Source organism: Macaca mulatta, chromosome 10 (assembly GCF_049350105.2).
Source record: "Macaca mulatta isolate MMU2019108-1 chromosome 10, T2T-MMU8v2.0, whole genome shotgun sequence".
In the NCBI taxonomy this organism is placed as follows: Eukaryota; Metazoa; Chordata; class Mammalia; order Primates; family Cercopithecidae; genus Macaca; species Macaca mulatta.
Genome location: NC_133415.1, coordinates 8,567,069 through 8,588,011, shown reverse-complemented (window position 1 = coordinate 8,588,011; position 20,943 = coordinate 8,567,069). Strand labels below are relative to the sequence as shown.

General features: G+C 51.1%; 1 protein-coding gene and 2 long non-coding RNA genes across 41 annotated transcripts in view; 1 reads left to right on the top strand and 2 right to left on the bottom strand.

The window, feature by feature from the left end:
* PACSIN2 (protein kinase C and casein kinase substrate in neurons 2) overlaps window positions 1–20,943 on the bottom strand; it is a 146,227-nt gene that overhangs the window by 22,132 nt on the left and 103,152 nt on the right. For 24 of the 39 annotated variants that reach the window (XM_077949407.1, XM_077949423.1, XM_015150501.3 and 21 more), the window contains 2 exons: window positions 20,669–20,805; window positions 1,632–1,788 (listed from right to left, as the gene is read on the bottom strand). In XM_077949407.1, the coding sequence (XP_077805533.1) occupies window positions 1,632–1,788; window positions 20,669–20,728 (217 nt within the window). In that variant the 5' untranslated portion in view covers window positions 20,729–20,805. Of the gene's footprint in view, window positions 1–1,606; window positions 1,845–3,679; window positions 3,710–20,646; window positions 20,806–20,943 lie in introns of all 39 variants that reach the window. The other 15 variants (XM_077949414.1, XM_077949427.1, XM_077949417.1 and 12 more) reach the window with 6 other exon arrangements.
* Window positions 3–20,362, top strand: LOC144331628 (uncharacterized). The gene is made up of 2 exons (XR_013398938.1): window positions 3–2,486; window positions 20,100–20,362. It is a non-coding gene; the product is annotated as an uncharacterized LOC144331628 (long non-coding RNA).
* On the bottom strand, window positions 6,335–9,253 carry LOC144331626 (uncharacterized). Its single transcript, XR_013398936.1, has 2 exons — window positions 6,820–9,253; window positions 6,335–6,755 (listed from the first exon to the last, which is right to left on the bottom strand). It is a non-coding gene; the product is annotated as an uncharacterized LOC144331626 (long non-coding RNA).

Sequence of the window (20,943 nt, the reverse complement as noted above, 5' to 3'; positions counted from 1 at the left end):
CCTTTATTTTTATTTTTATTTTTTGAGATGGAGTTTCGCTCTTGTTGCCCCGGCTGGAGTGCAGTGGCGCGATCTTGGCTCACTGCAAACTCTGTCTCCCGGGTTCAAGTGATTCTCCTGCCTCAGCCTCCCAAGTAGCTGGGATTACAGGTGCCCGCCACCACGCCCGGCTAAATTTTTGTATTTTTAGTAGAGACGGGGTTTCACCATGTTGGCCAGGCTGATCTCAAACTCCTGACCTCAGGTGATCCACTCGCCTCAGCCTCCCAAAGTGCAAGGATTACAGGCGTGAGCCACTGCATCTGGCCATGCCTTTCCTTTATTTAAAGCCACTGAACTCTTTAAAAACTCCAATTTCCACATCTTAGAAGTCTTAATTTACTTAACAGTGGCCAAAGAAGGGGGGACCTTCTGAAGTGAGCAGACGCTTCTCCCAGGTTTTGGGCACCCATCCACATCATGCCAACGCTTCTCCTGGCGTGGCTCCTATCTGCCCTGCTTGGCCCTTGGCTAGACCTGTGCTGCCTCCCTTTGCAGGACCGTGTTCATTCACTCCCAGAAAGAGCCTGGCTCTGAGCACAAGCTCGAGAACACTGGAATGAAGACTGTCCCCTCGGCAGAATGGAAGCCCATCCTGCAGGAGGCAGGAGAGGAGGAAGCAGGAGCCTGCTCTGGACCAGAGCTTTGTAAACCTCAAGCTCTAACTGACAGCTGGATCCCGGGAGAGGGGCTGGAGCAGGTGGAAATGAAATGATGACAGTGCCACCGACCGAGGGAGCAGACCTACCCCAGGCCCCTCCTCCACCACGTGCCTGCTCCACAGCCTGGGCACACACCCTGCCCTAAGGACTAGGCTAAGCCCACACACACAACCCGTGTCAGCATGACGGGAAAGGACAGGCAGCTGGACTAGACCTGGTTCGCCTGGGGCCTGGCTCCCCAGTTGGCTCCTGAGGACAGCTGGTCAGCACAGGAGAGCCTGCCCCAAAACACACCTTGAGAAACCTGTGCTGCTCTGCTTCTGTGCCGGAAAGCCTGTAATCAGTCAAGCTCCCCCTTCACTGCTGGGAAGTGTGTTCTAAACATGGCCCCTGTCCACACAACAGTGGCAGTGATGAAGCTGCAGAAGCTTCTGAGCTTTTCGGTGGGGACAGAAGGGAGTGAAACCTCCACCATATAGCACCTATAATTATTCCCTTAAAATTTAAACTCAGAAAGACTGCCAGGTGTTGCCAGCTAGTCTTATCTGACCTGCTACATGGCCAAGTTTAAAAATAAATGGCTCTCTGTGTTAGAAACCAAGGTGCCGAGCAGCAAGGCCTCCCACGGGATAGGAACTTACCCGAGCTCTCAGTTAACTCGGCAAGGGCAAGTGTATCCTATGGATGACAAGGGCTGTAATCCTGTGTCCCCGAGGAAAGCGGACAAAAGTTCACGGAGCCTGTGCCTGCTGGTGACGGACACTAATGCTCCCCATAAAAATCACACCCTGCTCTGGAACTGGGAAATGCACTCTTGCCCCAATCTTAAAGGACAGAAAACTGGCATAGAGAGGGTCACAACGTGCCCAGAGCCCGTAGCTGGGGCATAGCTGCCTCCAGGCCACAGGACCTGTGCCGGGGCCTCCCTACCCTTCTCCACAAGCTGCCTCCAGCGCCGGGCCCACTCAGTGAGCTGCTGCGCGTACGCCTTCTCGATGCGTGCCCGCTCATGCAGGCAGTTCATGAGGTCGCTGCACAGGCGGTGGCCATCGTCAATCCGCTTCACAGTCCGCTTGTAGTTCCCGACCTAGGAGACACAACTAGCTGGGAGGCAGGGGGCTTGGGGCAGCCTGTCCTTGGCTGCTGCATAAATGGCCTCCATGCCAATCAGGCCCTGATGCGCCCCTGGGGTCACGTTTACCACACCCCACTCCCACAGTTTGAAAGGCAACCCGTGTAGTTAATCAACCTCTCTATTTTTATTATTAATGAGATCATACACATCAGGGAACGGGGGCTTCTCAATGTTCTTTAGGTTGGGTACCAAGCAGAAACTGGGCCGTGGGTCAGGAAAGGAGGCTGACTGGCTCAGGAAGGGCTATCATGGAAGAAGGGGTGGGGCTGAGGATGCCTATAAGAGCACCTCATGCAGACAGAGAAGCTGGGGCCGGCTTCCTGGAGTAGGTGACATCTAACCAAAGCCTTCTGCTTTGATGTCATCCATCCTGTGCTGGGTTATTACTTCCCAATCATAGCCGTAAAAACTTTTCCACTTCCTGAGCACCTACCATGTGCCAGGCAACCTGCTAGGTGTTTTACACCTCCAAATATTGTCTCCCCAACCTAGTAGGAATAAGTGTCCCCATTTTACAGATGAGGAAACAAAGGCTTAGAGAAGTTACATGGTTAGTCAAGATCCTGCAGCCACAGTGGCTAGGCTCGAGTTGAAGGCATTTGTGGTTTTTTTTTTTTGAGACAGTGTCACTGTCATCAGGCTGGAGTGCAGTGGCGCGATCTCGGCTCACTGCAACCTCCGCCTCCCAGGTTCAAGCGATTCTTCTGTCTCAGTCTCCTGCCTCCTGAGTAGCTGGGACTACAGGCACGCATGCCATCACACCCAGCTAATTTTTGTATTTTTAATGGAGACAGGGTTTCACCATGTTGGCCAGGATGGTCTCAATCTCCTGACCTTGTGATCCGCCTGCGTCAGCTTCCCAAAACGCTGGAATTACAGGTGTGAGCCACCAAGCCCGGCCCAAAGGCAGTTTTTCAAAGCATTCCAGGTAGGACTGTCTTGATGGCAAAGGTTTTGCAGGGCTAAGCTGAGTTTTGACTGCCTTTTTTCGCATATGAAAAGAGAAACTAGTTCATCTAAGTTATAAGTATTAAAAGAGTAACTGAGGAAATGTTAATGGCTAATTTGGGGTGAAAATGAAAATGTTTGCTATGTTTCATTCTTTGAGCTGCTGGCTTGAAAGGATACAGTCACTGATAACTTGAGCACCCAAAGGAAATATGACAGAAAGATGGTCTCTTTTCAGCCTTTTTCTCCCATTGCCTTCAAAAATCTTAGTCAACCCCTTGTCAGTTTTACCTTTTCTAAAATCTCTTTGCCTAGCCCTGCAGAGATGGGTAAGGGGAGGGAAAGGGGCTGCAGCATCTGGAGGAAGGGCTGTCCCTGAGGCTGAGCTAGATGGGCTGAGAACCAGAATCCTTGTGAACAGCAAAGACCCCTGGAAGGTGGTTAGCCTGGGCAGCCTTCTCCAGAGGCAGATGAGACTTCCGGCTCTGCTCATTCCCTCCAAAGACCTCCCCCGGCAAGGCTGGCAGCTCGTCTGCTCGTCAAAACACGAGCTGAACCTGAGCGTCCACTCCATACTCGAGCAGCTCCTATGAGGAAGTTGAAAGCGAGCATTTTCACAGCTCACTGGAAGTGACATTATGTGGTAGCTTCCCTTAAAATGAGGCCTTACTGTCATTTTGAAATTGACGGCAGGACGAAAAAAAATACCCAACAAGCGACTTAGTATCGCCGAGCTGGTGGTAGAAGGAGCTGAGGTAACACAGCCCTAACTTAGCCTTGACAGTTGACATGAAGCCACGACCCAGAGCTGGTTTTCATCTGTCTATTACCAACAGTATTCAAATTGGTAATCACCATCAAATCATGTATTTTGGCTCTCTTGAAACCTGCTTACCTCTCTGATTTTCAGAATCCTTGGTTAAAGCTTTAGGGAAAAGAAAAGGATATTTCTTAACAAGTCACATGTTGGTACCACCCATCGGCACACACAGGAGCTGCAACACACATTTACACCACAACTCTTGAAACCTGGAAAGCCGCGATGAATACAGGAAGAATGTTTCCGTAAGTATACATCTTAGGTTTCCATGTAAGCTCCCAGTTGGTCCTAGAGGCTGCAGAGGAGGCTGTGCTGGTCCTGTGACCACTGCTGGGGACAAGAGGCAAGCTCTGAGCACAGAGCCAATGGGAGAAGGGGAGTACGCCAAACAGCTGGGATCAAGGCACCCCAGCAACACTGGCCGTGCTGTCCTGTTAATGAAACGGCTGTGTGGTGGCTCGTGACAGGCCATCGCTGCAAGTCTCTATCGCCATAAACCACCAGGGACAGAGCAATGTGGCCTTCCCACTTCCCTGGGCAAAGCACTGCAGTCATCCCGGGAGCAGAGTTACTGCTGGCTGTTTCTCTAGGTTGACATGGAATCTACACACAGGCAAAACTGCCCACTACAGGGTACACTTAGATGAGTGTAAACAAACATACACCACTGTCTACCGTCTCCACAGCAAGGAACAGGACACTTCCATCTCTCATGCAGTGCCTTTGTACCCCCTTGCAGCCCCATCGCCTCCCCACACAGCCCCCAGCAACCACAGACATGATTTCTGCCCCTTTTCCAGGATGGCAAGGATATTTGGAATACACAGTATGCAGCCTGGCTTTTGAGACTGGCTTCTGTCACCCACCATAATGCTTCTGAGACTGATCCATGTTGCTGTCTATGTTAGAAGTTCATTCTTTCTTACTGCTAAGCAGTATCCTATTGTGTAGTTATACCACGATTTTGTTTATCCATTCTTCCTGTTAAAGGCTGCTTGGGTCATTTTCAGTTTGGGGTAATTATGAATAAAGAAGCTATAATGTTCATCTATTGGTCTTTTGTGGGGACATATACTTTCATGTCTCTTGGGTGAATACCTAGGAGTGGAAATGTCACATGGCACATGTACGTTTAACCAAAGTGCCAAACCGCTATCCAAAGTAACTGTGCCACTGTGCATTGCCATCAGCAACGTATGAGAGTTCCCCATCCTGCATGCTTCCAGCACTTAGTATTGTCAGGGTATTTTGTTCTGTTATTTTTAGCCATTCTACTTAGTGTAGCAATATTGCATTGTGATTTTAATTTGCACCTTTTTAAAGTCTAATAATACTGAAAATCTTTTCTTATGACTATTTGCCATCTGTATGCCTTCTTGACTAAAGTTTGTTCCTTTTTTTTCTGAGACAGGGTCTTGCTTTGTTGCCCAGGCTAGAGTGCAATGCCACAATCATGGCTCACTGCAGCCTTAACCTCCCAGGCTCAAGTGATCCTCCCACCTCAGCCTCCAAAGTAGCTGGAACTACAGGTGCGCACCACCACACCTGGCTAATTTTTGTAATTTTTGCAGAGATGGGGTTTTGCCACGTTGCCCAGGCTGGTCTTGAATTCCTGGGCTCAAGCGATCCTCCCACCTTGGCCTCCCAAAGCGTTGGGATGACGTGTGTAAGCCACAGCGCCTGGCCTGTTTCCTTTTTAATACATTTTTTTTTTAAATCAAAGGTATAACAATGACTTGTTTTTAAAATGCAAGAAAATTAATTTTCAAATATTTAACAAATCAATCATACATTAAAATTAGCACATATATAGTTAACTATTTCTGCTCTATCAGTTTTGTAATTAAACAGCTCTCTTCTACTTTTTCAAAACATGAGCTTGTTTTGGGACAGCCAAATAGCAGAAAACTTTAGGTAGAAACTGAATATAAGCATGCTTTCTTCCAAACATATTAATTGTGATATTAATGGCTTCATTCACAAAATCCTCATTTTTGAACCAGGTATGAAGCTATGTATCTAACTTCCTCTAAATTCAGGCTCACTCCACTCAGAAACTAAGCTACTAAAGACAAATGCTCAGCATACATGTGCCTGGACGTCCCTTCACTTCCCTGAGGGACTGCCTGGCAGACGGAGTGCCAAGCATGTTCCTACTGAGGGACTCAGCGCTTGGGCACAGGGCACTGGAACTAGGGCACTGGGAGGAGGGGGTGAGAGGTATCCTGAAGGCAATATCCAAAGGGCATCTTCAAGGACAGGTAGGAGGCTGCCCAGATTAAAGGTGAGGCCAGGGAAATAATTCCAGGCACAGGGAATAGCACCGGCAAAAGGAAGGTGTGTCCACATGGCGACCCTGGGGCCCTGAGAGAAGTCGGCTGGGAATGGAACACAGAATACAGGGAGCGACCGGCAATGAGGAAGGGCAGATGCTGAGAAACTGGGAGGGTTAGGCCTGCATCCTGAAAGGCATCAGGCTTGGGGACTGGTGGGGCTCAGAAGGCTGGCAGGGGTGGGGACATCCTGGAAGGAAGGATTGAGAGCAGCCTCCAAAGAACGGGGCTGCCCAGTGGAACCCAGGGCAGGCGAGCCAAAAAAGGGAGCTGCCCACCCTCCAGGTGGCGGATGTGGGGACAGAGGTCGTGGGATCCCTGGCTCCCAGACAGGCTTCTCTGCATACAGCATCCCCGCCTTCTCCAGGTTGTGCCCACCTTGGGAAAGAGAACCTCCTTTCTTTTTTCTTAAGACAGAGTTTCACTCTTATTGCCCAGGCTGGAGTACAATGGTGCGATCTCAGCTCACCACAACCTCTGCCTCCTCAGTTCAAGCGATTCTCCTGCCTCAGCCTCCTAAGTAGCTGGGATTACAGACATGTGCCACCACGCCCGGCTAATTTTGTATTTTTAGTAGAGACGGGGTTTCTCCATGTTGGTCAGGCTGGTCTCGAACTTCCAACCTCAGGTGATCTGCCCACCTCAGCCTCCCAAAGTGCTGGGATTACAGGCGCGAGCCACTGTGCCCGGCCAAGAACCTCCTTTCTAGGGTACTCCGGAGGCCGCTCTCCTGCCTCCCAGGGATGGGCCTTGGGGGCCACATCTCTCACAATCGAGCTCTGCCTCCAAGGAATCCACTCCCTTCCCCATGCCCTTCCCTGAGCCAGGACTCGCCCTGCCGCCTGCCCTCCTCCAGGCCGCACTCACAACCTCTCAGTGAGCCAGGCTTCTAATCGTTCCTCTGAGAACCCAGTGTCAGCCAAACCTCAGTTTTAAAGTCAGCTAGGATGAGGTGGGGGCTGGAATCTCAACCATCCCTGTGCAGAAACATCCGTGCAATCAGGAGCAGAGAAAGGGGCTCTACCTGAAACCCAGTGGCTTGTCACAGGCATGCTGAGGGGACTATCCGAAGAGGCCACGTCAGCTCCTCCATCCTGCATGCATCTGTTGTGAAGAGTCCAGAGGTGCCTTTCACAAGGATGCTGGGGAAAGTCTGCTGTGCAGACACAGGACCATGCCAAGCTCTGTGGTGCTCTCAACCCCTAACACCTTCAGACTCTGGGCCCTAAGAGGGTGTGGACCTGTGTCTTTCTAATCCACCACTCTTTCTCCATTGCTTTCCACAGGGTCTACCACACAGCAGGCACCCCATAAAAATGTGAGGTAAAGCCATAAAACATGACCAGAAGAAAATGTACGTGAATACCTTTGTGACTTAGGGTGGGGCTCCCTCAACAAAACTGTTCTTTTTCTTTTTTTTTGAGACGGAGTCTAGCTCTGTTGCCCAAGCTGGAGTACAGTGGTGCGATCTCGGCTCACTGCAACCTCTGCCTCCCGGGTTCAAGCAATTTTCCTGCCTCAGCCTCCCGAGTAGCTGCGATGACAGCACGAAGGGCACACAGAGATGTCCCGTACGTGGGTACCCAGAGGCACGCGCCTGAGAACAGCAAGGCAGCTCTATGCCTGTAGACTGCAGTCATTAGAGAGTGGGAAAGGCCAAGTGCGGGCAGAGGTGGGTGTACAGCACCCTTTACTGGATATCCTGGTGGAAGAGACTGGGCAGGCCTCTATGCACAACCAGGCAGCCATTCAGCCATGAAGCATGCACGCGCCCTACAATGACCCGGCAGCTTCATTCCGGGCTTACATCCCCACAGAAATGTTCCCTTGGGTCCCAGGACAGGTAGGGGCCTCTCCCTGGGGAATGCACAGGGAAGCACAGGGCCCAGCAGTGCAGGAGAAAGAAGGATGTGCACGACTACGCCGACACACTGACCCAGAACAGAATGATGTGGGGCATGATGCCATTTACATCAATTAAGAATGTGTGCACATGAAGTAGGGGTGCGAAGTTTATGACAGCAGATGCTAACAAAAGCTGTAACATTAGAAATGGGGAGGGGGCCTAGGTATCAACTGCAGGTGGAGAAATGGAAACAGGAACGGTATTGATGAGCAAGTCCCCCTCCTACCTGCCCCCATCCCAGCTCTCTCTGAAGTCCTGGCTCCTTTTCCCCATGGAGGCTTCCCTGATGCAGCCCGTCCTTGCTGGAGCACCAGCGTGGAGCACCAGCCCAGTCTACACCATCCGCACCCACACAGACAGGGGCGACTTGTCTGAGGATACTCCTGCCATCTGGTCCAGCTGGAGGCCATGATGGCCCTTCCAAATACCGTCCCCATGCCCCTCGGGTCACAGCTCGTCTCAAAATTGCCTCGAGCACATTAGCCTCACTTCCCTGGCTAGACTGCAAGCCTCCCGGCAACAGGTATCACACTGAGTGATTTTCACTAGCGACGGCATCCTAATAGAGCATGCCCACACTTGGCCAGGCAGGGTACTGACAGTTTTACATGCCACTCCACTTAATCTTGTGACAGTGCTAGCCAGGGGATACTATTAATGTCTATTTTTAAAAATTAAATTAAATTTTATTATTTGAGAGAAGGGTCTCACTCTATTGCCCAGGCTGGAGTGCAGTGGCACATCACAGAGGCGCGACCTTCCTGTCTAAAGCGATCCTCCTGCCTCAGCCTCTGAGTAGGTGGGACCACAGGTATGTACCACTACACCTGGCTAATTTTTTCTATTTTTTGTAGAGACAGGTTCTTACTATGTTGCCAGGGCTGATTTCAAACTCCTAGGCTCAAGCAATCCTCCCAACATGACCTCCCAAAGTGCTGGGATTACAGGCATGAGCCACTGCACCTGACCTAGTGTCCCTATTTTACAGAAAAGGAAACTGGAGTTTGAAGAGATGCAGTCACTCATGGTCATGCAACAGAAAGAGAGGCCACCTGCCCAAACCTCCCTCAGGCCAGGATCACAGCTGGTGTAAACTGAGATTTATCAGGTCAACATGAGATGGTGCATGTGCTTCCAGCCAGCCCTGTGGACTCCAGCAAGTCACAACAGAATTCCAGACTCCAAGCAGCACACACAGGCCCTGCTCCTGTCCCCACTATATGCCAACGAAGTTCCCAGGAACCCCAAGCCTGTAAACTACTAGGACCGGTTGCCGAGGATGAGCTTGATTTTTTTGTTTGTTTGTTTGTTTGTTTTGTTTTGTTTTGTTTTTTGAGACGGGGTCTTGCTCTGTCACCCAGGCTGCAGTGCAGTGGCCGGATCTCAGCTCACTGCAAGCTCCGCCTCCCAGGTTCACGCCATTCTCCTGCCTCGGCCTCCCGAGTAGCTGGGACTACAGGTGCCCGCCACCTCGCCCGGCTAGTTTTTTGTATTTTTTAGTAGAGACGGGGTTTCACCGGGTTCGCCAGGATGGTCTCGATCTCCTGACCTTGTGATCCGCCCGTCTCGGCCTCCCAAAGTGCTGGGATTACAGGCTTGAGCCACCGCGCCCGGCCCGATGAGCTTGATTTTAACCTCAGGATGATCTTCCCCTTTAATCTGTGGCCCTGAAGGCCCAAAAGCACCACAATTGCTCCCTCTGCACCCTGGAGAGGAAGGGCCAAGGGTGAGCCAGCTGTGCCAACCTGACGTACAGAAGAGCTCCTGGTGGCACCCCTCTCCAGGCAAGTTCGTGGAACCAGAGTCAAATGTTTTATCCAAAACTGACCAAGTATGCCAAGAAGCTCTAGCATCTCCTCTGCCAGCCTGGCAGACAAGGATGAGGCAACTCTTTAGGAATTCCTTAATTCCAATTCTGTAGCTGGCAACAAGACGGGCAAAATGCTTTCAATATCTTGTTCAAATCCATCAGATTTCCCAGCCCTAACAAGACCTCCTTCCCTTCACTTGCTCTCATGAGGGAAGCAGCACAGATCTGGCCCTGCCCCGAAATGTGTAACTTTGTACAAGTCCCTCTCCATATATTTCTGTCCTTTCAGTTGTCAGGCAGAGTCAGGGCTATTCCTGTGAGGACCAAATGGCCCAGGATAGGAGGAGTTCACACTGCAGGGTAGGTTTCTTCCTAGCCAGCTGTGCTCTCCACCTGCCATGGCGATCGCCTGACAAGACCGAACTTCTTGCTAAGCCATTTCTTCATCCTGTCTGGGGGTTGGGGTGGGGGGTGAGGTGAGCCTTCACAATTCCAGGATTTCTGATTGAAGATGATGTTGACGGTTCCTGGCACACCTGAGCAGCTCTGGGTCAAATATTTGACTCTGGTTCCATGGGCTTGCCCGCAGGGGCACCACCAGGGCTTCCTCCTTCCCTGGCTCAGCTCAGACCAGCTGGCTCGCCCCTGGCCCTTCCTCTCCAGGGTGCAGAGGGAGCAGTTTCCAGTCTGTTGATGCCACCAGCTGGCTGGCTCCCCACGGAAGCATTCATCACTCCATTTCTGAGCGTCTGGCAACACCCTCTTGCCACTGAGAGGTATTTAAGGAACATCCACTGTGTGTGAAGGGCCACGAGGCCCTAGGGATATAGTGGTGAACAAACTGCCATTAGACTGTCCCTCATGGAACTTCTGGCCAGAAAAATAATGCAATGAGGCAGTGACACTTTCTGAGAAGGAACACTCTGGGTGGTCACGGCTGCCTGGAGGAAACGATGTTTGAGGCAGTAGCTGAAGGCAGCTCTGAGGCAAGGCCGCTTTCTCACAGCTGAGGAAAATGCCATGAGGCCCACGGAGAGCAAGATGGGGGCTCTGCTGCCCCGGGACACCTCCCCCACAGCTCACCCCTCTCCCGGTGAACATGTGCTGTTCCATGCCAAAATGCGTCAAAATAGTGGGTTCTGAGGGCAACTACTATGTCTCTATATGTCTCCATCATCCATGCCAGGCAGAGAGAGGACACCCTATCTTCTCAGAGCCCAAATGGTGCTGGGAGATGGGATTTCCATTCCCCCTGGAAAGGAAGGGACTGAGAAGTTGCTGAGACCTCAGAGGCACGGCCAACGAAACAACTCATGATCCTTTATCTATCAGTTCTTTTTTTTTTTTGAGACGGAGTCTTGCTCTGTCGTCCAGGCTGGAGTGCAGTGGTGCATCTCGGCTCACTGCAACCTCCGCCTCCTGGGTTCAAGTGATTCTCCTGCCTCAGCCTCCCGAGTAGCTGGGTCTACAGGTGTGCGCCACCATGCCTGGCTAATTTTTGTATTTTTAGTAGAGACAGGGCTTCGCCATGTTGGCCAGGCTGCTCCTGAACTCCTGACCTCAAGTGATCCACTGACCTCAGTCTCCCAAAGTGTTGGATTACAGGCGTGAGCCACCACGCCCAGGCTATTTATCAGTTCTTAATCCTGCGAGTCACACGAGCTCTCTCCATGGCAGCTAAAAGGAATCAACTCTCAGCGTGTCATCAGCCAGTAACTTCATGGCCAGCAGAAGAGCAGCTCCCGGCGCTTCTGCCACATTCCTGAGAGAGTCACGTAAGCACAGCCAGCTGCAGGAACTCACCGGGCCTTCACTGCAGCTACAAAGCTTTCAGGGAAATCCAGGGCCTGAGTTAGTTTATCCCTAAGCAACCCGTGCCCCAGGCAGCTAGCGGGGGCGCCTGGACTGAGTCCCTTCTCCTCAGGACTGTGCCTTGCAGAGTCACTACCTCTCACCCACCTTCCCTGGGGAGGGTGTGCGTGTGCCTGGCAGATGTTGTATCCTGTACACAACTGGAGGCGTCCCCATGGTGACAGCTTCAGGCAACTTTCTTCCAACCTATCCTAACCCCTATGCTGAATCCTCCTTTCCAAACGGGGATGACTGTTGATATTAGGGTTGTGAAATCTATGATGTGTGTTTGAAAACACCAAAGAGTAACAGGTGTCCTTGAAATATTATCAAGTCTGTGCCTTGCTTTCAGGTGCCAAACTGCAATTTCCACATCCTCATTTCTATGGGATTCCACTCATCCTGGTCCCCAAACTTCCTACCAGCTCGTCCACCACTGGACTTCCAACTTGTCTCAGCCCTGGAATGTAGGCCCTAGGAGTTCCATACTTCGGTGCTACCTTGAACCACAAGCTCAGACTAACATCTAACCTCACTGGGGATCCCCATCTGCAAATGAGGTGATGCTATTTACCTTGCAGGCCCCAAGAGGGTTAGAGATTCAGAATCGCCTTGAGTCTGATCTGCAATTCCAGCTTGATTCTGACCCAGCACTAGTCCTGTCCTTTCCTTGGGGCCTCGCTTCTGTCTCAACTTGGGGTTTTCAGTTCTTGCCCCCAACACTGACTGGCCGTATCCTCTGTTTCTGAAACCTGTATCCTCAAGAACAAAGCTAAAGAAAATGGAGCTCACTACCCTGAAAGCACTCCTCGCTGTTTGGTTATTTAAAACCACAAATCCCAGATTTCAACAACCTTAAAGACCCGCTGAGTTATGAATCTCTAACTGAAATGTTCAAAACGACAAAATAAAAAATAGATGACACAGAAACCCAGAAATTGCAATTTTTGGATCCTAACTCCAAAGGCAGAACACATAAGATAAATAACGTAGAGTGGAAGGATGTGTTTACGCAAAGTTGTGTTGAACTGAACTCTTCCTCGAGGTCGTCGGCCAGGTTCCCCATGCTCTGCTCCCTTGGTGCATGTTACAGACATCGAGAAGGCCCTGCGACACCGTACATGGCGTTCACACGCGCAGCATATGCCACCCTGTGTGCCATAGCCCCCAAGACCCCACCCTGGAGCCCTGGGTCTCCGGGAAGACAGGCACTGCTCACTTGCCTTCAGCTGAGCACCCAGCAAGTGGCAGGAATTTGGTCCGTGGCTGCCCCTTTTGCTCTCCCTCACTCCTCAGGGATGCACCCCCACTGACGCAGGCATCACCTTGCTGGAAGAGCCGCGAGGTCACCTGCCCGGTCCCTAAGCTCGCTGAAGACCCAAGGCTTTTGGCAGAATCCCCGAGGCACCCCCTGACTGACGGGGAGTGTGAGACATCCAAAACTGGCTCGACCGCTAAGGTCCAAAGCCGATGATCTAGTGGGGAAACTGCCAGCTGGGAAAAGGTGGAGGAGCAATTTTTCCAGGAAGCCTCCCCGCCTCCTTCCGTTCCTTCCTCTCCCCGGTTTGGTGCTTCCACAGCCCCCTATACTGCACTCCAGTCTACCTCCACCCTGGCCCTAGCCCCCTGTACCTGAATCCTGGTTTACTTCATGACTCCTGTTACCCTACCAGTCCCCGCTACTGGAATGTGGGCTCCTCTCCCCATCTCGGTACCTGGGCACCCCAGCTCTGCCCCCCTGCATGTGCCCAGCTCAAACAATTGTTTATCCACACGTCTCCATGGAGCTAAGCCACCAGTCTAACGAGCACTACAGACCCCACCTGCTTTAAAATGAAAGGAGATTTGTTACTGAGTAGAGAGGAAAAACAGGTCTCTTAAACAGTTTTTAAAAGCTACTCTGACACCACTGAAATCAAATAAGAAAATAAAATTTTATCTTCATCTACAGAAATACACAAAAAAAAAGTTTTAAATTTTATCTCCAGAAGACAAGCTTCTTGACAGCACAAAACCCCAAAGTGCTAAATTCCCTCAACACAAAACCAAAGAACTCTTTCTCTGCATTTAGAATGACGGCATTCAGACGGGGGGAGACAGGTCTGCCTGCACAACAGAAGGAAAGGTGACCTCACTCATACTCATCCACCTTTTCCTGTCTCCGCATGTGCAATGCTCCCGTGTGTGGCTGCAGAAGCGGTAAGTGTAGAGAGGATGCTCAGAGACCACTCAGGCTCGGGAGTCATCTAGACTTGGCCCCGCCATGCAGGTGTTCTGTGACCTCAGACAAGATAAACTCTGGGTGTCAACAGGCTCAACGGTCCACTGGCCCAGGGCCCAACTACCAGCAAGAGTCATCCCTGGCCTGGGCCTGACCTGTGACAGTGCACCCCAAATTCTGCTTTCCCTTCTTCCACTAAAAGTGGAACCTGATTTTTCCCAGTATCGGGAATGACTGAGCACACAGGCCGAAGACAATGTTGTAGATGTCATACATGAAAGAGCTGAAAACAAAATGACAGATTCGACAGCCTGTGGCAGCCAGCCAAAATAAACTGCCCGGCTGGCTCCCTGCAGTACTCCTGGGTGGATGGGTAAAGGGGACTGATGCTGGCCGGGGCTGGTCCCCGCCCTGTTTGCCCTGCACGTGGGAAGCTACCTATGGGAACCAGGCCACTTCTGCAGCTACCGGAACCCAGCAGGCGAGGCTCCTGGGAGAGCTTCAGTCATATCTACCTGACCACCCACCGCCACCCACTCCTTCAAGTATGTAAGTCCCTCCCATGTGCTGTGCATGGCACCAGGCCCTGGCAACACCAGCCAAGCAGGGCCTCCCTGCTCCTGCCGAGCTAGGGGACAGTGGCCATGGACAGCGATGGCAGCAGTGCTGAAAACTGTCCAAGGGAAATGGCAGTCACTTGTGGAACTGTCTTGTGCTGCTGCTGGCCTGTGAGCTCCAAGAGGACAAGGGACTGTCCCTGTCACATTCACCTCTGTGTCCCAGTCCCAAGCTCAGGCCAGCCACGAGCCTGACTGACTGATCAAGGGGGACAAAGGACGGCTTGGTTAAAACCCATCACATCATGAGAAAAAGAAAAACCTCCATTACTGGGTAGAGATTGGGCAGCAAAGGCTGCTTTCTGCTCTAATCTCAATGTCAAAGTCTGTCCAGTGTTGACTTCTGTCTTTGCTTAGGTTGTGTATTCTAAACTGTGAAAACCACCTATTTAAAAACACCTAATTCTGAAGAGTCACGAAGTTCAGGGTCAGCCAAACTTCGCCAAGACAAAGGCAGCCCACATGTCAAGGGCCCTGATCTGCCCCACAGGACAACAAGGTCTATCTGAACCATAATGGGAATGTCCACTATAGCTCAGGGGGAGGGTCACCCACCTAAGAAGGACAGGATCTTAGGAAAACTATTTTCTCACAGGCTTAGAAGAAATTCACGTCAATACAACTCATTCCTGAAAAAGGTAGGTAAACAGCGCTCTGAAGAGCGGGCTGCAGCAGCCCGTTCAGAAATCCCAGAATCGCCAAATGCCATCAGAAACGCAACTCTCCCCAAAATAAGGATAGCCTTAAACGAAGATTATGCAATATACACCATGTCTACATTTTGTGTGTAACATCGGGGTAGGAAAAAAAGTTTTTGCAAAAAGAGAAAAAAAGTATCACACACAATTCTAGCCTCTTGGTGGGTGTTCTCTGTAATTCTTACAACCATCCTGGAAGTAGGAAATTAGCAATGCCATGTTACAGCCTAGGAAATGCTGGAGAGCACACGGGAAGACTGCCCAAGCCTGCCCAGAGCGGTCAGGGGCCACATCAGGCAGGTCACAGATCTCTGTGGATGGGAGCCTGGGGTGGCTCAGCTTGGCTACAACCCAGGGCAGAGCTTCTCAGGAAGAGCCAGGGAGTCCAGCTGGCTGTCAGCACATGCTCATGTCTTGGCCATGCGAAAGAGTATGCTTCTATTTGGAAGGTGATGCAGAAAACTGAAGCTTCCCAGCAGGGCAGGGAGCTGTCCAATCTGCTTTTCTCGATGGGCTACCTAGCAGTGGGGTGGAGACTGAGGAGTTGATGCCTTAATCCTTGCTCATGGTTCAGCAGATACCAGTTCAGTGAAAAGAAAGAATTAATAGTAATTTTTAGAAACTTTAGTGAAACTAAACTTTAGTGGATCACTAACCTTCTAGGAGCCATGTCTGAGCACGGTGGGGTGATAATTAAACTGATGCACACCCTGTCCCGAGGAGCCCGAGGCTGTGGCACACCGCTCCCGCAGGGCTGACACAGGCAGGCCACCTCAGGGAAAAGTCCGTCGGGGTCGGCGTGTGGAGGCGGCTGGACAGCAGACAGAGCCGGTCACTGCTGCTGAGCACGAGGTGGTATTGTCGTTCGCTCACTTCGTGCTTGCGCTCAGGGCACTGCTCAGCCGCCTCCTTACTGCTCTGGCTCTAGGAGGCCCGAGGCTGTGCTCTCATTTAGGGTGCCCAGGACTTAGCCCAGGGCCTGGGTCATGGCAGCTTCTAAATATGTGTCCTATAAAATTGGTATGGAAGGATGGGGAAAGTATCGCTCCACATGGACAACGAAGATGAAGGTGTTATCACACAATGAGCTGTCCTGCAGTGCTAGAGTCTGAGAGAAACCAGCCCGACTGAGAGCGAGTTACAAACAACCTACCGAGAGCGCCTTCCTGGCAGGGAACGGTAAATGTTGAGTCACGTGCCAACTCTTCGGGGCTAACATTCCCAGAATATTTGACACAAGATACTTATGTTCTCTTCATCTCCCCAAATATTCTTCTCAGGGGCTCTTTGTGCCCATAAGATAGTGCAGAGAGGTCAGACCCAGCCTGGCTTCATCCAGGAGATCTGAGCTCTAAATGCACGGCCAGCTGACAGCTGTGCAGAAATCCCGTCTCTGGGGAGCTTTTGTTCAGGCAGACTCAGGCTCCAGTTCCTAAAATAAGTGGCGTCTGCCCTCCTGGCCTGGCCCCCAAGGAGCCCTCAGAGATGCAGGCAGCGGCTCTCAGCCCTGCTGGGGACAGACCTGTCATCCTGTTCCCAGAGCCCACTGCGGGCAAGGGAGGCCAGGAAGCACCGGTGACACTTGAAAAGTCCCATGGCCCACAGCCTAGGCCCTTTGTACACCAGCTCCTAGAACCAAAGAGAAGGCCTGCAAGCAGTGCCCAGAAGCGGAGAGGCAGGAGGAGGGCCCCTGGGCTCCTGCAAGAAGTCAGGAAAACTTGCCAGAAGCAGCCAAGCTTCCATACCCTGCTGTGAAGCCTGTGGGCAGACCAGACCAGGCTCTGACTTGCTGAGGGAGCGACCCACCTGGGGAACTGCCTCCACCTGGCCCTGCCACTGTAATCCCACACGACTTCCCATCTTGCTCCAAAACTGGCCCTTAGCACCAAAAAGGTCAAGGTCCTCAGCACTCTGTAAGACCACACTCATTCAGGCTCCAGACTTGGTTCCAACCTGGAATGCCATCCCCTCTACTTGTTTCCAATTCTTGGCCCAACCCTACTCAGCCACAGGCCTCCGCGCTGCCCAGCAGACCATGTCACTGAGAGGCAGAGCTTGGGGTGGTCCCTCCTGCTCTCATACTCCGTAAGCATCTTCTTTGTGGGAACTGGATCCCCTCTCCTCTCTTCCTCTTTTTTTTCCCCCTATATCTACAGGGTTGGGGAATGCAGGAGGTACTCCTTCCAAATACGCATTAAATAGCTCTATTCAGCATCATGCCCCTGTGGGTAACCTCTCCTCCCACAGGTCAGTATGGGTTCCTTCATTTGTCTAGTAAGCATCCGAGTGCAGCAATGTCCCTGGCCCATGCTGCCTTCCCTGCTCCTTCCCCCATGGCAACCCCAGCAAATCATATAGCACCTGGCATGATGAACTGCCTAGTGTCTACCTTATTCCTTGTAAATGTCACAGCCAAAGGCTCCTGGAGGACAGGGCCACACAGAAGATGGCTCTGGAGTGACATACTCCAGTTAACACCTTTTGGTGGGAAGGAGTAAAATTAAACACAAAAAACTTTTTCACCTCAAGACCACAAGGCTTTCTATGGAAAAGTGTCCTTCTATGGGAAAGAGGAACTTGCCATCTGCCTGGGAAGATGTGCAGTTGGCAGTGTGCCCCTGAGTCTCTCAGATCCCAGCAGGCCACCACTGAGCAGTCGCTCCGCCACTCAGCGAACATCCATCATGGAGGAGGCGGACGACCACAGCACTGTGGGGCTGACAGCGGCTGAAGAGCAATTTCAGGGACAGCATCACAACCTGAGCAGAGCCCGCCTGAGCGTTTTCAGGCAAAAGGAGACGTTCTTGACTACTGACATTATTGCGGTTGAGAATTTAACAGGGAGCATAAGAGTTTAATTACTGGGCTTGTTAAAGCTACTTGATATAATATATGCTGACAATATACACTGGCAACATTCACCTAAATGTTTTTAACAGGCAGCTGAAGACTTCTGTAATAGCACTATATTTAGCTACAGTTTAGCTCTTTTCCCAGCCGTTTCTGCCACCAAGTGGGTAACGAAGACAATGCCACCAAGGGCACCGCAGGAACAGACATTGACTGTGTGCACCGACTCCCTCAGTTCCCATGTCAGAGGGAAGGGCCCCCACCAGCCTTGCCCTGACGCCCTAAAACACTTAACGTTTATTCATTCTTTTAACCCTTACAATACTAGGATATGGGTACCGTTATTACCCCCATCTTATAGATTGGGAAATGAAGGCAAAAAAAAATCAGTAACTTGCCCAAAGCCATACACAGGAAGTAAGTGATCAGGCCAGCAGTCAAACCCAGACCTCCTGGTTCCAAAGCAATGTCTTCCCCTGTCCCCATTGCCTCTCCCCACCTATCCCTCACAAGGAAGGGCCTTTTGAGTGTGCTTGTCCTGTGTGCACCATCACCAAGCTCAAGGCAGGGAATGATTGATGCCAGCCAGCAATGTCACTACAGTTACAAAAAAGAAGCTCCCCATAACTGGAAAGGTTTCTATCTATAGTTTTGGTTCAGTGTTGAGAACAAGGGCCTGCACTTCTGAAGGCCGGCGAGCTCACAGGAAGGCTCTGCACAGCTGCTGCTGGCTCCATGAGTGCTCCTGCACTAACGAGGCCACAGCTTCTCTGGGGGGGGCCAGCCAGCGGGACCTGACTACTAGAACCTGTACCTGCAGGTGGGGGCAGAGGCAGTCCTGAATTCTAGCACTGTTCCAGGGGCACCTCCAAACCACGTCTTGTAACTACTGGTTCTGACACAGCTTCATCTAGTTTCACGGCCAACCTCCTGGCATGCTGTGACATGGGGCTGGTGACCTGTTTGACTGTCACTCTTGGTGTCTTAAGTGAAATATTTCCCAGGCAGATATGCCTCTCCAGCTGCTGAAATTTGAGCTGGGTGCCCCCTTCACCCCTCCAGAAGGATGCCACCAGCCGAGGGGTGGCAGCAGAGAGGGCCTGCATGCTCTGTGCCTTTCCACATTTACTTCTGCTGTGGCAGAAGCCAGCTCCTGGAGGGCAGGGACTTGGTCTGCCACATCCCTTGCCTAGCACACTGTAGGTACTCAGTTAACACATAATTTTAACAAAGGTATTCGGCTAAAAGTCGATGATCTTTTGTCCAATACATAGGGGAAAAATGTGTTGACAGAATTTTGAGCTTCTTGTCCATCTTTTGTTTAAACTTGGGCAACTGTGATCACTTGTCTATGTCACAGTATCTATCACTGATCATTTGTTTATAAAATGACTTCATGCTAGTCCCCAGCAAACACCAGGGCATCACCCTCATCTCTTCTACTACTGGAGCCTCCTGTGTCACAGAAGCATCCACGTGGGTGCTGCCATCCATGTTCTTATCTTGTCCTGGCAGCCCTCCTTAGAGGCCAACAGTATCCCCCACTTCACAGATGAAGATCGCAAGGCTCAGATCAGTTGAGCAACTTGCCCAAAGTCACACAGCCAGCAACAGCACAGCTGGAATCAGAGCTCAGAGTTTTCTAACTGCAAAGCCTCCTTTTCTTTCTTTTTTTTTTTTGAGACCGAGTCTTGCTCTGTTGCCCAGGCTGGAGTGCAGTGGCGCAGTCTTGGCTCACTGCAACCTCCGCCTTCTGGGTTCAAGCAATTCTCCTGCCTCAGCCTCCCAAATAGCTGGGGTTACAGGTGCCTGCCACCACGCCCGGCTAATTTTTTGTATTTTAGTAGAGATGGGGTTTCACCATGTTGGCCAGGCTGATCTTGAACTCCTGACCTCATGATCTACCCGCCTCGGCCTCCAAAGTGCTGGGATTACAGGCGTGAGCCACCGCTCCCAGCCATGCAAAGCCTCTTTCCGCGAAGGCCAGGAAAGCTCCAGGGATTTTGCCACATGGACAAAATTAGACCAAAAATTGACCTCCCATAGTCCCAGCTGCTCACTAGGCTGAGGTGGGAGGATGGCTTGAGCCCAGGAGATCAAGGCTTCAGTGAGCCATGATGGTGCCACTGCACTCCAGCCTACGCTCTCAAGACCTCAACTGTTTAAAAAAAAAAAAAAAAAGATGGACTTTCCATTAACTAGCAGGCAGGAAAAGTAAGTGGGACTCAGGAACAATGCCCTCCGCCCCCCACAAAAAAAAACACAAAATAATCTAATCAGGAAGAGAGCCACTCACAGGTATAAACTGGCAGCAGATGCTCAAACAAGTTTGAAGGCGTTTGGCCCTCTGGCCACTTGCCTGTGCTGTCCAGCGTGATGTCAAATCACAGCCCTCCGTGTTTCCACATAAAACTCAACAGTAAAGTGCCTTGTAGGATAAGCTGAGCAATTAGCATCTGTCTCTCCCACCCACATCATGGCAAACATAAAAAGGAAGATGATCGCCAAGACCTTTCATAAACACCCCTAATCTCTTTAAGTATCAGACTTTCCTAGCAAGGTAAGTTTACTGCCTTCGATGATGGCTAAGGCATACCTGAACTGCCTAAAAACAAGTGTCCACACCTTTTCTGCTACTATCTAGGTCTGACTACAAATCCCTGGCTGGTTTTGGGGTATGTTCACCTCATTTCCCAACCTCCACCAAAAAAACCAAAGGGCCTGCCAGACACTGTTGGCTTGGCCACTTCATTCACTGGAAGAAAGCAGGTGCATTACCTCCCAGAAGCTGTCGCTGGACACTTCTACTCCAACGGAATCATCATACGTGACAGACATTTCTTCAAAGGCTGAGGGAGCACCAAAGTATACTTAGTCAGGGATCAACTTCGGATGCTCAAAATCTGTAGACAAACCTATGAACGAAAAACATATATCATAGTGGTTTTTAAATGCCCAAGGTAAAGAAACAAGTCATCTCTATTTCACAACTTCCCATTTCTAATCACTGCCTTCAGTACCGGGTGGTCTATAATATTTCCTTTAGGTGGGAG